At 44.0% G+C, this 15,193-nt stretch overlaps 2 protein-coding genes across 3 annotated transcripts in view; both read left to right on the plus strand.

Moving 5' to 3' along the window:
* The first annotated feature begins 1,542 nt into the window (after positions 1-1,542).
* On the plus strand, positions 1,543-8,412 carry psmb4 (proteasome 20S subunit beta 4). The gene is made up of 8 exons (XM_039820348.1): positions 1,543-1,700; positions 3,097-3,223; positions 4,219-4,298; positions 4,392-4,538; positions 5,266-5,347; positions 6,551-6,667; positions 7,456-7,544; positions 8,270-8,412. Exons 1-8 carry the CDS (start codon positions 1,585-1,587, stop codon positions 8,280-8,282), a joined length of 771 nt encoding a protein of 256 aa, XP_039676282.1. The 5' UTR covers positions 1,543-1,584; the 3' UTR covers positions 8,283-8,412.
* A 607-nt stretch (positions 8,413-9,019) lies between these two features.
* Positions 9,020-15,193, plus strand: part of rfx5 (regulatory factor X, 5) — a 9,748-nt gene continuing 3,574 nt past the window's right edge. The window contains exons 1-2 of one of the 2 annotated variants that reach the window (XM_039820359.1): positions 9,020-9,067; positions 14,046-14,176. In XM_039820359.1, the coding sequence (XP_039676293.1) occupies positions 14,070-14,176 (107 nt within the window). In that variant the 5' untranslated portion in view covers positions 9,020-9,067; positions 14,046-14,069. Of the gene's footprint in view, positions 9,068-12,226; positions 12,385-14,045; positions 14,177-15,193 lie in introns of those variants that run through there. The other variant, XM_039820360.1, reaches the window with a different exon arrangement.

Raw genomic sequence — 15,193 nt, forward strand, 5'->3', positions numbered from 1 at the left:
GTTAAATTGAAATTCAAAAGCCAAATATTAAATTCAAAAGCCAAAGCCAATGTTAAATTGAAATTCAAAAGCCAAATATTAAATTCAAAAGCCAAAGCCAAATGGAAGATAAAAAAATAAAAACTAATATTTTTAATTTGATCTTGCTTTGTTTTCTCTTTGGACTTTCAATTTGAATTATGAATAAATATTTCCTCCATATACGTGTACAAAGTTATGAAACGTTCTGAACCACGTGTCAAACTCGAGTCCCGCGTGCCAAATCCGGGCCCTCGCAGATCACGATCCAGCCCGCATATCAGTTTAGGTTCACGATACGTTTTGGCCCGGTTTTTTTTGTGTGGCTTTTTTCGGACATTTTGTCACTTTTTTGGACGTTTTTGGACGCTTTTTCCAACATTTGTCACTTTTTTCAAAATGTTTGTCACTTTTTCCCACATTTTTGTCATTTTTTCGACATTTTTGTCATTTTTTCAAAAGAAATTTCGACATTTTTTTCGACGTTTTCCGACGTTTTTTGTCATTTTTTTCGACGTTTTTGTCACTTTTTCCCAAAAAATTTCAACATTTTTGTCACTTTTTTTTGTCACTTTTTTCGACATTTTTGGGCGCTTTTTTTCTACGACGGCTGAGGAACTTTCTCCTGACTTCTTTTGGGCTTTATGTCGACCAAACTGTAAGTGAGAAGACTATATGACACGTGCAATGTCTGTCCGTCCGTGTGTGTGTCTGTGTGTGTCTGTGCGGTGTGTGTGTTTGTGTGTCCGTGTGTGTGTGTTTGTGTGTGTCCGTCCGTCAGTGTGTGTCTGTGTGTGTGTGTGTCTGTGCGGTGTGTGTGTGTGTGTGTGCCCGCGAGCAGGTTAACCCTGAAGTTGAATTGTTAGCCCAGTTTTCCATATATATATATATATATATATATATATATATATATATGTATATGTGTATATATATATGTTTATATATGTATATGTGTATATATATATGTTTATATATATATATATATATATATATGTATATATATGTATATATATATATATATGTATATATATATGTATATATATATATATATGTATATATATATATATATGTATATATATATATATATATACAAATATATATATATTTATATATATATATATATATATATATATATAGTATATTATAAAAAGAAAATGTAATTGTTGAACATCAATCTAAAATATTCTGGCATACATAAAGTCAGAAAACAGCTATATTGTATGCAAGATTAGGACAACTTTTTGATTTTGTTATTAGGACAGAACTAGTCCCCACACAAACATCAGCAGGCGGCGGTACCGCGCCGCTCCGTGACGTCAACACGCTTTTCTTTTTTATTATAATTATTATTATTTAGACTTCATTTTACAAATATTCATCACAGTCCGTAAACATAAAAATATACATAAATAAGTGCAAATAATATACTCTGAAAAGCAAGTATGAAAGTAATAATTAATAAAAATAAAATAAAAAAGATAAATAAGTGACGTCAACACGCATTCACCCCTCCTTGACAAGACGCTTAGACGCTGTGTCGTCACTTCCTGCAGTTTTATTTTCAACATGGAGTCGACAGGACTGAAGATGAGTTTCTGGGAGAACGGACCAAAGCCCGGCCAGTTTTACTCTTTCCCCGGCAGCAGCAGCGGGACATCATGCGGACCGGTCAGACACACACTGTGAGTTATCCGCTGCGACACAAACCGGGACAGATTACCGTTAATTAACGTCTAATTTAAACGAGAACCGCCGCTGTCGGTTTCGGTTCGTGCGCCGCCGCAGTGCTGTATCATCATGGAGACGCTAGCCGATGCTAAGCTAACTGTTAGTTTACAACCGTATTAACGCGCGTAAAGCTCAATAAAGATACTTTATGACTTATTTAAGCAGCGTAAAGAATAACTGAGAATCTACGTCGGTCGTTTCAAATGTGGAAACAGTGCAGTTTGGCCTCTGACTTTCTGTTTTGCTGACTAACTGTTAGCTGTGTCGGTGAGCCACCGGCAGCTAACATAGCAGAGAAAACTTACATTTTTCTTTACTTTTATTTCACCTTTTTTATTAAACAAGGCAGGTTATTAACGTATGCAACAAAATAATTAAGGTACATACATTGTAAATATTAAAAGTAAACAATATATTAAATACAATTTGGCCTCAGTTCAAATGAAAGGTTAGTTCATTCAAGCTGTATTCATCTGTAGGTCTACAATCTCTTATGTAATGTGGGTTTATTTATACAGGCTAATGCACAGGAAACATTAGGAAAACATATATGAAATGCAAGTGGAACACAAAATGGTAGATTATATAATTTTACTGATATTTAGCATTCCCACATGCTAAAACCAGGCCCCTACCTTCCAGTTCAGAGGTATGTACAAGGTGATAGGACCAAAGCTGTTCAAAATCCTAACCCACCTTCCCATTACACAGACAGACAGACAGGCAGACAGACACCCATATGCACAGACAGACAGGCAGACAGACACCCATATGCACAGACAGACAGACAGACAGACAGGCAGACAGACAGACACACATACGCACAGACAGACATACAAACACATGGTGATTGGACCAAAGCTGTTAAATCCAAAATCCTAACCCACCCCCCCATTACACAGGCAGACAGACAGACGCACAGACAGACAGACAAACACACACACACAGACAGACAGACGCACACAGACACACACACACACACCGACAGACGCACACAGACACACACACACCGACAGACACACACAGACAGACGCACAGACACTGACAGACAGACAAACACACATACAGACACACACACACAGACAGATGCACAGACACTGACAGACAGACAGATGCGCACACACAGACGCACAGACAGGCACACCGACAGACACATACGCACACACTGTTTGGTTTTGCACTAATTAGAATGTATTTATTGTATTGTGTATGTGTGTACTACTTCTCTATTTTAATTGTACATACTAATGATCATGTTGTTGTCTGTGTCCTTATTGCTCTGTGTCTGTCCCGTACTGCTGAGCTGACCTAAAGCTGACTCGACTTGTCTCCCTCTCCCCCCCTCCGCAGTAACCCCATGGTCACCGGGACGTCGGTGCTCGGCGTGAAGTTCACCGGCGGCGTCATCATCGCGGCGGACATGTTGGGCTCGTACGGCTCGCTCGCTCGCTTCAGGAACATCTCCCGCCTCATGAAGGTGATCCTCCGAGAAAAGGCTGTTTAGTTACAGCCGATGGGCTTTAGGTGGCTGCACCTACACCTCACAGCAACAACAGCTTTATTGTCTTCAGGAGAATGCAATAAAGGGAGATTTCACACTTATGTAGACCACATTAGACCAGGTCCAAGATCCCAAACCCCACTACACCTAGACTTGTCAAAATCTGGACTAAGTTATCCCAGAGAGGTTAAATATTCTTAAAAACACACTTTCAGATTTGTGAAAGTGCTAATAAATGACCAATTCACTTATATTTTCAAATGTAGAACACATTAGAATAAGTGAGTTCTTCCTTTATTGCATTTCCACATAAAAAAAAGAATAAAGCTAGATAGATAATTTAGTCTAGGTGTAGTGGTCTTGGACCTGGTGTAATGTGGTCTACATATGAAGAAACCTTGAACTGCTACAAAGAATAATTCTGGGGGTTGGGTGTGTGTGTGTGTGTGTGTGTGTGTGTGTGTGTGTGTGTGTGTGTGTGTGTGGTGTGTGTGTGTGTGTGTGTGTGTGTGTGTGTGTGTTGTGTGTGTGTGTGTGTGTGTGTGTGTGTGTGTGTGTGTGTGTGTGTGTGTGTGTGTGTGTGTGTGTGTGTGTGATAAAGAAACTGCACAGTTGAAGCAGCAAGAACTGACATTTCCACTGTAAATCGATGCAGAAAACAAATGCACAAATAGGTGCTTAAACATTCACCAGAATGCAGGAAGGTGTTTGACGCTCAAACCCCCACACACACACACACACCCCCAGACCCCCTGCTCACCATCTGTCCCCCCATGTAACAAAAAACAACCTAAGCCATTGCCTCACACATATACACATCTGTTTTTCTGGCCGTTTTCGAAGGTGATGGGTGCTTTTGCGTGTTTTCTCAGTGACATTGACTGCAGGCCCTGTGTATGTAGGTAGGTAGGTAGGTAGGGGGTCTGAGAGGCTGTGCTGACAGTTTTTCTTGTCTTTGTCCCTGTTTCCAGGTGAACGACAGCACCATCCTGGGCGCCTCCGGAGACTACGCCGACTACCAGCATCTCAAACAGATCATCGAGCAGATGGTGTAAGCCGACTGGAGTGCTTGTTCTTCTGCACGTGGAGCCGCTCCTCTTGCCGAGACGTTAACGTTTTTGCGGTTTTGTTCTTTTTCCGCTAGCATCGACGAGGAGCTGCTGGGGGACGGCCACAGCTACAGCCCCAAGGCGGTCCACTCGTGGCTGACCCGCGTGATGTACAACCGGCGCAGCAAGATGAACCCGCTGTGGAACACGGTGGTGATCGGAGGCTTCTACAACGGAGAGAGGTGAGAGGGAGGGAGGGAGAGAGAGAGAGCTGGATAGAGAGAGAGAGAGAGCTGGATAGAGAGAGAGAGAGAGCTGGATAGAGAGAGACAGACAGACAGACAGACAGACAGACAGACAGACGAGGGTTAGGCTAGGGGAGGGAGGGGAGAGGGAGAGATAGAGACGGAGGTGAGAGCCGCTCACGGCCGCCACTAAGAGAGAGAGAGAGAGGTGACGGCCGCCATTAGGAGAGAGAGAGAGAGAGAGAGGGAGAGAGAGAGAGAAAGACGGAGGTGGATAGGGAGGGAGAGAGAGAGAGAGAGAGAGGGAGGGAGGGAGAGAGACGCTCATGGCCGCCACTAGCGGGGGAGAGAGAGAGGTGGATAGGGAAAGAGAAGGAGGTGAGAGAGAGAGAGAGAGAGAGAGAGAGAGAGGGGGGTGGATAGGGAAAGAGAAGGAGATGGATAGGGAAAGGGAGAGAGGTGGATAGGGAAAGAGAAGGAGGGAGGGAGAGAGAAAGAGACAGGGGTGGATAGGGAAAGAGAAGGAGGGAGGGAGAGAAAAAGAGAGAGGGGTGGATAGGGAAAGAGGAGGGGGAGAGAGAGAGAGAGAGAGAGAGCGAGAGAGAGAGAGAGAGAGAGAGAGTTTTTGGTAATCAGTTCCTTTAGTTTCTTGAAGGAATGGTTAGTTGTTAAACAGCATGTAGTGAGCTCCAGCTAACCAGTCGACCGCCTTGCCTCCCTCTAGTTTCCTAGGTTATGTGGACAAGCTGGGCGTGGCCTATGAGGCGCCCACGGTGGCCACGGGCTTCGGAGCGTACCTGGCTCAGGTGAGCATCTAACGTTTGTCTTCTGTCTTGTCGATACGGAGCTCTATTTGATTTGACATTTTAAATAAAACTGCTGTAAATCTGACACACGAGCTCCTGATTCTTAAAATAACGACTTTATATTATTGATCTGATGAATACGTGTTTAATTGGAGTGTCTGACAGTATGGGATGGATCCCTACAGAGATAGACCTTTTTAGTTAAAGAGTAAGATCCTTTTAGTTTAACATGAAACAGCCCTGAAATCACCATCACCAAACTCCACCAGACTCCATGTAAATAATCAGGACTTTTAGCGTGTATAGAGCCAGTATATCTCCACCAGACTCCATGTAAATAATCAGGACTTTTAGCGTGTATAGAGCCAGCATATCTCCACCAGACTCCATGTAAATAATCAGGACTTTTTGCGTGTATAGAGCCAGCATATTTCCACCAGACTCCATGTAAATAATCAGGACTTTTAGCGTGTGTAGAGCCAGCATATCTCCACCAGACTCCATGTAAATAATCAGGACTTTTAGTGTGTATAGAGCCAGCATATCTCCACCAGACTCCATGTAAATAATCAGGACTTTTAGTGTATAGAGCCAGCATATCTCCACCAGACTCCATGTAAATAATCAGGACTTTTAGCGTGTATAGAGTCAGCATATCTCCACCAGACTCCATGTAAATAATCAGGACTTTTAGCGTGAATAGAGCCAGCATATTTCCACCAGACTCCATGTAAATAATCAGGACTTTTAGCATGTATAGAGCCAGCATATCTCCACATGTAAATGGGTGAATTAAGGGTTTATTTCAACCACACCAGAGTGTGTGTGTGTGTGTGACACACACACACACACACACACACACACACACACACACACACACACACACACACACACTGTGTGTGTGTCTGTGTGTCTGTGTGTGTCTGTGTCTCTATTTATGCCCAGTATACGTGTGTGTTTTATTCCCAGTATACCAGCATGTTGATGAGATATTTTGGTTTGGGCGTGTCAGTTTAAAACCAAGATTAGTTCTTCTACTGGAGCTAAAAAACACAGAGGTCCCGTTTGGCTCAAAAGCAGCGATGGAGCTGCAGCCTCACAGTGTCCCAGAGAAACCCACTGAGCCCCAGGTGTCTCCCTGGACGCTCCTACCTGTCTACTGCTCCTATAAATATATTGTTGTTGTTGTGGTGGTGTTTCCAGCCCCTGATGAGGGAGGTGGTGGAGAACAAGGCCGAGATCACCAAGCAGGAGGCCCGGGACCTGGTGGAGCGCTGCCTCAAAGTGCTCTACTACCGAGACGCTCGCTCCTACAACCGGGTGAGTTCTCGTCGCCTCTGGGCTGTTTTCAGTCCTGTTTTTCTGTCAGTTTTCCGTGTGTAAATGATCACTACTGTCATTGAATTTGGGTGTTTTTATTCAATTTTATAGCATGTAAAGAAACGTTGAAAAACGTAGAGGGGGAGAGGCACAGCAAAAAGTGACATAACATGGGAGAAAGTGACATAACATGGGAGAAAGTGACATAACATGGGAGAAAGTGACATAACATGGGAGAAAGTGACATAACATGGGGAGAACATGGGGAGAAAGTGACATAACATGGGGAGAAAGTGACATAACATGGGGAGAAAGTGACAAAAATGTCGGGAAAATCTTCAAAAACGCCAGAAAAAGTGATAAAAACTTTGGTATAACTCTCTCTCCTCCCTCTCTCTCCCTCTCTTTCCTCCTTTCTCCCTCTCTCTCCTCCCTCCCTCTCTCCCTCCCTCTCTCTCTCCCTCCTCTCTCTTTCCCTCCCTCTCCTCTCCCTCCCTCTCCTCCCTCTCTCTCCTCCCTCTCTCTCTCTCTCCCTCTCTCTCCTCCCTCTCTCTCCCTCCCTCTTCTCTCTCTCTCTCCTCCCTCTCTTTCTCCCTCTCCTCTCTCTCTCTCCTCTTTTTTTTTTTTTTTTTTTTTTTTCCTCTCTCCCTCTTCTCTCTCTCTCTAACACTAGTTGGGGAACAATGAGGGAAGGGTTCCCAACCCAGTTTATATCTGACTGGTTTATTAAATGTTGATCTTTTTCACACCCTTGTTCATGCGCCGACAACGTTGTGTTTTTCTTTTAGCACGAGATCGCCATAGTAACAGAAGAGGGCGTGGAGATCATCGGTCCTCTGTCTTCTGAGACCAACTGGGACATCGCTCACATGGTCAGGTAGGTTCAAAGGTCACAGAGGAGGCAGTCACAGCCAATCAGATGGTCAGGTAGGGTCACAGGGCACACAGGTCGCAGTCACAGCCAATCAGATGGTCAGGTAGGTTAGAGGTCACAGAGGAGGCAGTCACAGCCAATCAGATGTCAGGTAGGGTCACAGGTCACAGGGCACACAGGACGCAGTCACAGCCAATCAGATGGTCAGGTAGGGTCACAGGGCACACAGGTCGCAGTCACAGCCAATCAGATGGTCAGGTAGGGTCACAGGGCACACAGGAGGCAGTCACAGCCAATCAGATGGTCAGGTAGGGTCACAGGGCACATAGGAGGCAGTCACAGCCAATCAGATGGTCAGGTAGGGTCACAGGTCACAGGGCACATAGGAGGCAGTCACAGCCAATCAGATGGTCAGGTAGGGTCACAGGACACACAGGAGGCAGTCACAGCCAATCAGATGGTCAGGTAGGTTAGAGGTCACAGAGGAGGCAATCACAGCCAATAAGATGGTTCAAACTTGTGTGTGTCTGTGTGTCTCTCTGTCTGTGAAATACTATAAAAGTCACGGCTGAGGCTTTTAAAAAGTATTTTAAACAGACTAAACAAATCTGTCTGAAGAAGACCTAGCTTTGTCAGGATGTTGACTGATGAAATCCTTCACCTCCTTCTGGAGATCATTCAGATGTCATTTTAATTCATGTCTCTTCTGTTTGTTTTTTTTCCTGCAGTGGCTTTGAATGAAGACGAGCTGTTGACTGTTGAAGCCTCGCTGCGTCCACAACAACTGCAACTTATCTCACCCACTTTACTTTTCTTCTCATGTTCATTGTAACTTTTGTATAATGGAAAATAAATGTAATAAATCAATGTGTATTGGGGTGTTTTGTTTACTTACACACACACACACACACACACACACACACATTAATGGGGCCAAAATGACACTTTTCCCCCAGATATAACTCTTATATTTCGGCCCAGTAATACACTATTATTCAAAGTGTAACTAGCGCATAAACAACCTCTGGTTTCTAAGTTATATTTGGTCAAAGTAGTCCATAAAATGATAATTAACTGTATAAACAGTTTCTTTGAGGACATTAGATCCAAGAAATTGGCTTTATATTAATATATTTACTTATGTTTAGTCTCTGTAAGTATCTAAGCGCCTTTGGACTGTAAAAAAAATCTAATATGGACATGTTTTAATACGTCTAAATGTTTTTATTTGAAGCATTTTCGCTTTCGTTGTCTATGACAGGCGGCTGTTGCTATGCAGATTTTGCAAAATAAATTCATCTGGTTTGTAACTGGGCAGACCAGGAAAATGCGTCCAATCAGAATAAACCCTGTCAGAAAAATAAGTCCGCTCGACGAATGGAATGTCACCCGCTTTTGGTATCTGGGTAGATTCATGACCGTTGACCAATCGGAATAGACGTTGACTTTGTAGTCAGGCAGACATAGCAAAGTCGTCCAATCACAAAAAAATCTGAAAGGGGATTTTTGCTGTTATCTTGGCTCAGGTACTTTCTTTTTCTTTTTTAAAATAAATACTCAAAAGGGGTTCACCGAACCGATCATACATTAATAACATGATAAATAAACTATTGCCGGGAATTATTTTGAAATAAAAAATAGCGCGTAGTAACATGTTTAAGGGGTGTTTTTCAGTGCTAATGCTATCTCATAGCAACCAGCTAGGCTAGTTAGCTAGCCTCCTAACTGTTAGCAATGAGCTTCCAGCTAGCCGCGTAGAAAATGTTAACCAAGCTAAAATGCCTTTCCTCCGAGAGAAGCAGTTTTATCAGTCATCTACGGCTTTGAAATCTGTTTGTATTACATCCAGCTAACGTGTTAAAGTGTCGCTGTCTCGGGTCAGCGGACGTAAGAGGGTGTGTGCGTAGCCGTTAGCTCGGCAGTTGACGTTAGCTAGCTACATGTCGAGCGGAGCTGGGTGGTTGAGACTGGAAGGGATACAGCTACGGCGACGACAGTTACGTTTTAGTCACCAAAACGACCAGTTACATTTGGGGGGGGGGAAAATAAATAAATCCTGGTTTGGATTAAAACACTCCCGAGGAACGAACACGTGTTTCTTGGGTGAACGGATTAAAATTATATTCTTTTATTAGCCTAGATTTTGAGAGATTTTGCGTAATTTTGCGCAACTTCCGGCCGTAGCTGGATCCCCTCCTAGCCACAACCGACCTGGGTCACAGAGTGTGTGTAGCTGTTAGCTCAGCAGTTAGCTCGGCAGTTAACATGTTGAGCTGGGTCACAGAGTGTGTGTAGGTGTGTCTGTAATAGTAACGGATATGCCCACCGGCTCCCCGCGCTGTAAACACCGCAGTCGGGACATGACAAGGCGGGGGAGAGACCCGGCTGTCACGTCTCGACCGCCGGCTCAGTGTGTGCCAAGTACGGCCACGGACAGCGGTTGGCTCGGCGGTTGGCTCGGCAGTTGGCAGTGTTTTGGTCCACAGAAACATGCCTCCTGCTCCGGTAGTAGTAGTAGCCTAACGTTTAACGGCACTGTGTGTGTGTGTGTGGTTTTGAACAACGTCCTGGTTGTGTGGGTTCTGGTTTTTGGATTGTGGCTTCATCAAGTTAGCGCCAAAAACGTCGGAAAAAAGCGGAACCAAAATGTTCTTGTTGTCAGCCGGCATGTGTACCAACCCTTCAACCGTGTGTCAGCTGAAACATGAGCTTAGAAAGGCGTTACAATGTTAAAATTCAGTGATTGTGCAGTGACGGGAGACAGGTGGGAGTGACCCGTCTGTCTGGCAGCAGTGCTATTGTCTCTGTGCTGCAGTGTAACTAAGTACATTTACTCAAGTACTACGCTTAGATACACACTTAAGGTACTTCACTTGAGTGTTTCCATGTTCTGCTACTTTCTACTTAATATCAGAGGTACATCTTGCACTTGCTACTCCACTGCAGTTGTCTTCTTGCCCTCCTGTGTATTTCCATATGTGTTGATGTTAAATGTTTAGTTTAATTGCACAAAATAAGATTATTATTATTATTATTATTATTATTTTTAATAATTATTCAACAAAAACAAACAAACAGGGAAATATATAACACACAGACACACACTCACAGATATACACACACACAAGCAGACATAAGCACAGCCACACACACACACACAGATGTACATACACAGATATACACAAACAGATATGCACACAGGCACACAGATATGCACACAGCCACACATATATGCACACACACAGATACACACACACACAGATATACATACACACATATATATACGTCTGTGTGTACGTGTTCATATGTGTGTGTATGTGTGTGTGTGCATGCGTGTGTCTTTGGTCTATTGGCTATATAGGTTTTCCCTGGCTAACACGGCTTCCTGCGGCGTCTTGTTGACATATTTAGGATCATATGTACATTTTAGTGTAATTGTTGAAAACATATTTCTAACATTGTACAATGTTTTTGTTGAGTTATTATTACACAATACTTTTTCTGACCTTTTTGAATCTGACAATGACAAATAACCCAAATTACATCCGACCAGCTTTTAAAACTAATTCAAACTAAACTGAATTTGAAAACAAAAAGTCAAAACGAAATAAAAATAAAACCTATTGAAAAATGCTAAACTATAATAACCTTGGTGCGTGCATGTGTCTGTGCACACGTGTGTGTGCGTGTGTGTGTGTGTGTGTGTGTGCGCGTATACGTGCGTATGTGTGTGTGCATATACGTGCGTATGTGTGTGTGTGCGTGCATGTTTGTGTATATGTTTGTGTGTGTGTGTGCATGCATGTGTGTGTGTGTGTGCAAATGCGTGTGTGTGCGTATACGTGTGTGTATTTGTGCGTGTGTGCGTCTGTGTGTGTGCATGCGTGTGTGTCTGTGCGTGCATGTGTGTCCGTGCGTGTGTGTGTCCGTGTGTGTTTGTGTGTGTGTGTATGCGTGTGTCCGTGCATGTGGTATTATTGTCCATGTGTGTGTGTATGATGCGCATATGTGTGTTGTGTGTAGATCGTGTATTGGTATTATTGTGTGTATATGTGTGTGTGCATGCGTGTATTGTCTGCGTGCATGTGTCCGTTGGTATTGTGTGGGTGTGTCCGTGTGTGTGTGTGCATGTGTGTCTGTGTGTGCGCATATGTGTATTGTGTATTGATAGCGTCCGTGTGTGTGCATATGTGTGTGTGCATGCGTACATGTGTCCAATATGTGTGTATTATTGTTTTTGTCCGTGTGTGTGTGTGCATTTGTGTGTTCGTGTGTGTCCATGCGCGTGTGTGCATGTTTGTCGATGTGTGTGTGTCCGTGCATTGGTATTAGTGTCGATGCGTGTGTGTCCGTGCGTGTGTGTGTGTATTATTATTGTGCATGTGTGTCCGTGCTTGTGTGTGTGTGTGTGTGTGTGTGTGCATGTGTGTCCGTGTGTGTGTGTGTCCGTGTGTGTTTGTGCATGTGTGTCCGTGTGTGTCCATGCGCGTGTCCGTGTGTGTGTGTGTGTGTGTGTGTGTGTGTGCATGTGTGTCCGTGTGTGTGTGTGTGTCCGTGTGTGTGTGTCCGTGTGTGTGTGTGTCCATGCATATGTATGTGTGTGTGTCCGTGTGTGTGTGTGTGTCCATGCATATGTGTGTGTGTGTGTGTTGTAGAATATTAACCATTAAAGTGACAGTGTGCCCATTGCTACAGAGCTGTGTGTGGTCACTGAGGAAGTGGTCATCTGAAGTTCTCTGGGTGAGGCCCATCCACACTCTGAACTGCGCTGCACACGAAGTTGAGCTCAAGTCTCTAAACTAGAGTAACCCTTATATGGTTCCAACGGATGTCAACCACACTGGTGGGTAAAACCCCCCAAAAACAGGAAATGCATGTGTAAGAAAAGGGAAGCTGAAGCGTGGCATGTGTTGTGAGAGCTGACAGTGTGCCTAGAGAGCAGTAGACACCGTCCTGCAGGGAGACAGTCACAGATCAGGGGGTAAGGAGAAGACTAATCTTAGCAATCAAGTAGCCTCCTAGATGCTAACTGCGTTTTGAGCTAGCGTTAGCAATCAAGTAGCCTACGAAATGACTGCTAGTTACAAGTTAGCAATCAAACACAACAAAGGCTGTCACTTGAATGGCATTTTGAGCTAACGTTAGCAATCTAACAATCATAGAATGCTAAAACGTTTTAGTTAGTTTAGCTAACAGCTAATTCAGCTAACCGCTAGCTGACAGCTAGATTCAGTCTAAAATAACGTTAAGTCAAAAGTTAATGGGAGAAGCAGACTTTACAGTAATAACAATAAAGACAAATATTGAGTGATTATATTTTAAATGAGCACAAGTAAAGTAGAACTGACGTAGCTAACAGCTGTTATATATGTTAACGTTTATTTTCAAGTTTTATTTTGAGGGTCTTTTAAAGTTAACACATGCTGTCTCAGCTAACGGTTAGCTAGCTGTTACCTAAACTAACGTTAGCTTGCCTGTGGAGGCTAACCGCTACAATGTTTGAGAGTGGGCGGGGAAACGTAGCATGGGGCTCACCTGGGACCAGATGTTGGTGGACCGAGCCCTGGCCCTGTGTCTGTTGCTAGGGAGACTCAGTCTCTGGTCTGTGCTGTACCTCTCAGGCTGGACTCGGTAAACTTAAAGGTTGATGAACTGGTCTGTGATTGGGTAGAGTGAACGTAAGTCCGTAGAAAGAAGATTAATAATTAGTAATTAATAATTAATAGGACTCAGATTTGACCGGCCTCAGGGTCTTATTTTGGACATTCCCTACAGTGTGTGTGTGCGTGTGTGTGTTGGTGCATGCGTGCTTGTATGTGTGTGCGTGCGTGTGTTTGTGTGTGCGTGCGTGCGTGTGTGTGCGTGCGTGTATGTGTGCACGTGTGTATGTGTGTGCATGCGTGTGTTTGTGCGTGCGTGTGTGTGTTTGTGCGTGCGTGTGCGTGTATGTGTGTGAGCATGTGTGAATGTGCGGGCTTGTGTGCGCACACGTGCATGTGTGTCCGTGCGTGCGTGCATGTATGCGTGTGTGTCTGCATGTGTGTGTGTGTGTGTTCATGCGTGTATGTGTTTGTGTGCGCGTGTGTGTGTATGTGCGTGTGTTTGCGTGTGTTGGTGTGTGTGTGTGCGTGTATGTGTGTGCGCATGTGTGAACGTGCGTGCTTGTGTGCGCCTACCGTGCATGTGTGTCCGTGCGTGCGTGCATGTATGTGCGTGTGTGTGCATGTGTGTGTGTGTGTGCATGCGTGTATGTGTTTGTGCGTGCGTGTGTGTGTGTGCGCATCTGTGTCTGTGCTTGTGTGTTTGTGCGTGCGTGTATGTGTTTGCGCGTGTGTGTTGGTGTGTGTGTCCGTGTGTGTGTGTATGTATGTGTATGTGTGCGTGTGTTTTTGGAATTCCATTTTTCAGTTTAACAAACTAGGATATAAAATATATTGTGTGTTTCTGTGTGTGTTTTGTGTGTGTGTGTGTGTGTGTGTGTGTGTGTGTGTGTGTCCTCCTCAGATGGTGGCTGGTTAGTGGGTCCACATGTCGGAGGACGAGCAGCTCCAGCGGGGGGGGGGCGGCCCCCTGGAGGCAGGCGATGGAGACACAGAGCCCAGCATGCTGCTGCAGAAACTCAAGAGCAACATCCCGTAAGTCCACTCTCATGTCCAACGCTGGCTCCTCATTGGCTGGCCACGCCACAGATGCATTCTGGGATGGGAGAACGAAAACCTCTCTGGGTCTAGCTAGCTAGACTATCTGTCCAAACAGAGTTTTCTGTTGCACGACTAAAACTACTTTTTAACGTCCACATGTTCCACCAAAACAAGTTCCTTCCAGAGACTATTTAGCAGAGGCACAGTGGCTCCGTCCGGGGCTTAGCCCCGCCCCCACGATGACTGTGATTGGTTTAAAGAAATGCCAATAAACACAGAGCACATTGTTCTCCATCCAGAGATATGGTGTGGACTAATGGATGATTCCTCCATGGCTGATGTGTGATGATGATGATGATGATGTTGTTTGTCTGTGATGATGATGATGTGTGTGTGTGCTGTTTATAGGTGATGATGATGATGATGTTTGTGATTGTGTCTGAGTGTGTGATGATGATGATGATGATGATGATAGTGTGTGTGATGATGATGATGTTTGTGATGTGTGAGTTGATGATGATGATGATGATGTGATGTTTGTCTGTGTGATATTGGTTGATGATTTGTGATATTGATGATGATGATGATATGTGTTTGTTTGATGATGATGGTGATGAGTGTGATGATGATGATGATGTGTTTTGTCTGTGTTGATGATATTGATGATGATGATGTATGATGTTTGATCTATGTGTGATGATATGGAGTTGATGATGATGATGATGGTTTGTGATTGATGTCTGATTGTGTGATGTTGTGTATGATGATTGATGTGTCTGTGTGTGTGTATGATGATGATGATGTTAGTGTGATTTGTGTGTGGTTTGTGATGATGATGATGTGTATGATGATGGTGATGATGATGGTGTTTTGTGTGATGATGTGTGTTGTGTGTGATGGTGTTGATGATGTTTGTATGTTTTGGTGGTGTATGTGATGATGTATGGTTGTCGGTGTGTATGTGTGGTGATGTTTTGTATGTGATGTGTGTGTGTGGGTGTGTTGATGATG

The sequence above is a fragment of the Perca fluviatilis genome, chromosome 13 (genome assembly GCF_010015445.1).
Source record: "Perca fluviatilis chromosome 13, GENO_Pfluv_1.0, whole genome shotgun sequence".
Lineage (NCBI taxonomy): Eukaryota > Metazoa > Chordata > Actinopteri > Perciformes > Percidae > Perca > Perca fluviatilis.

Excerpts from the sequence above, each read along its gene's own strand:
- psmb4 (XM_039820348.1), top strand. The coding sequence starts at position 1,585 with ATGGAGTCGACAGGACTGAAGATGAGTTTCTGGGAGAACGGACCAAAG. Across the intron at positions 3,224-4,218 it reads ACATCTCCCGCCTCATGAAG|GTGAACGACAGCACCATCCT; the intron begins GTGATCCTCCGA and ends CCCTGTTTCCAG. Across the intron at positions 4,299-4,391 it reads CAGATCATCGAGCAGATGGT|CATCGACGAGGAGCTGCTGG; the intron begins GTAAGCCGACTG and ends TTTTTCCGCTAG.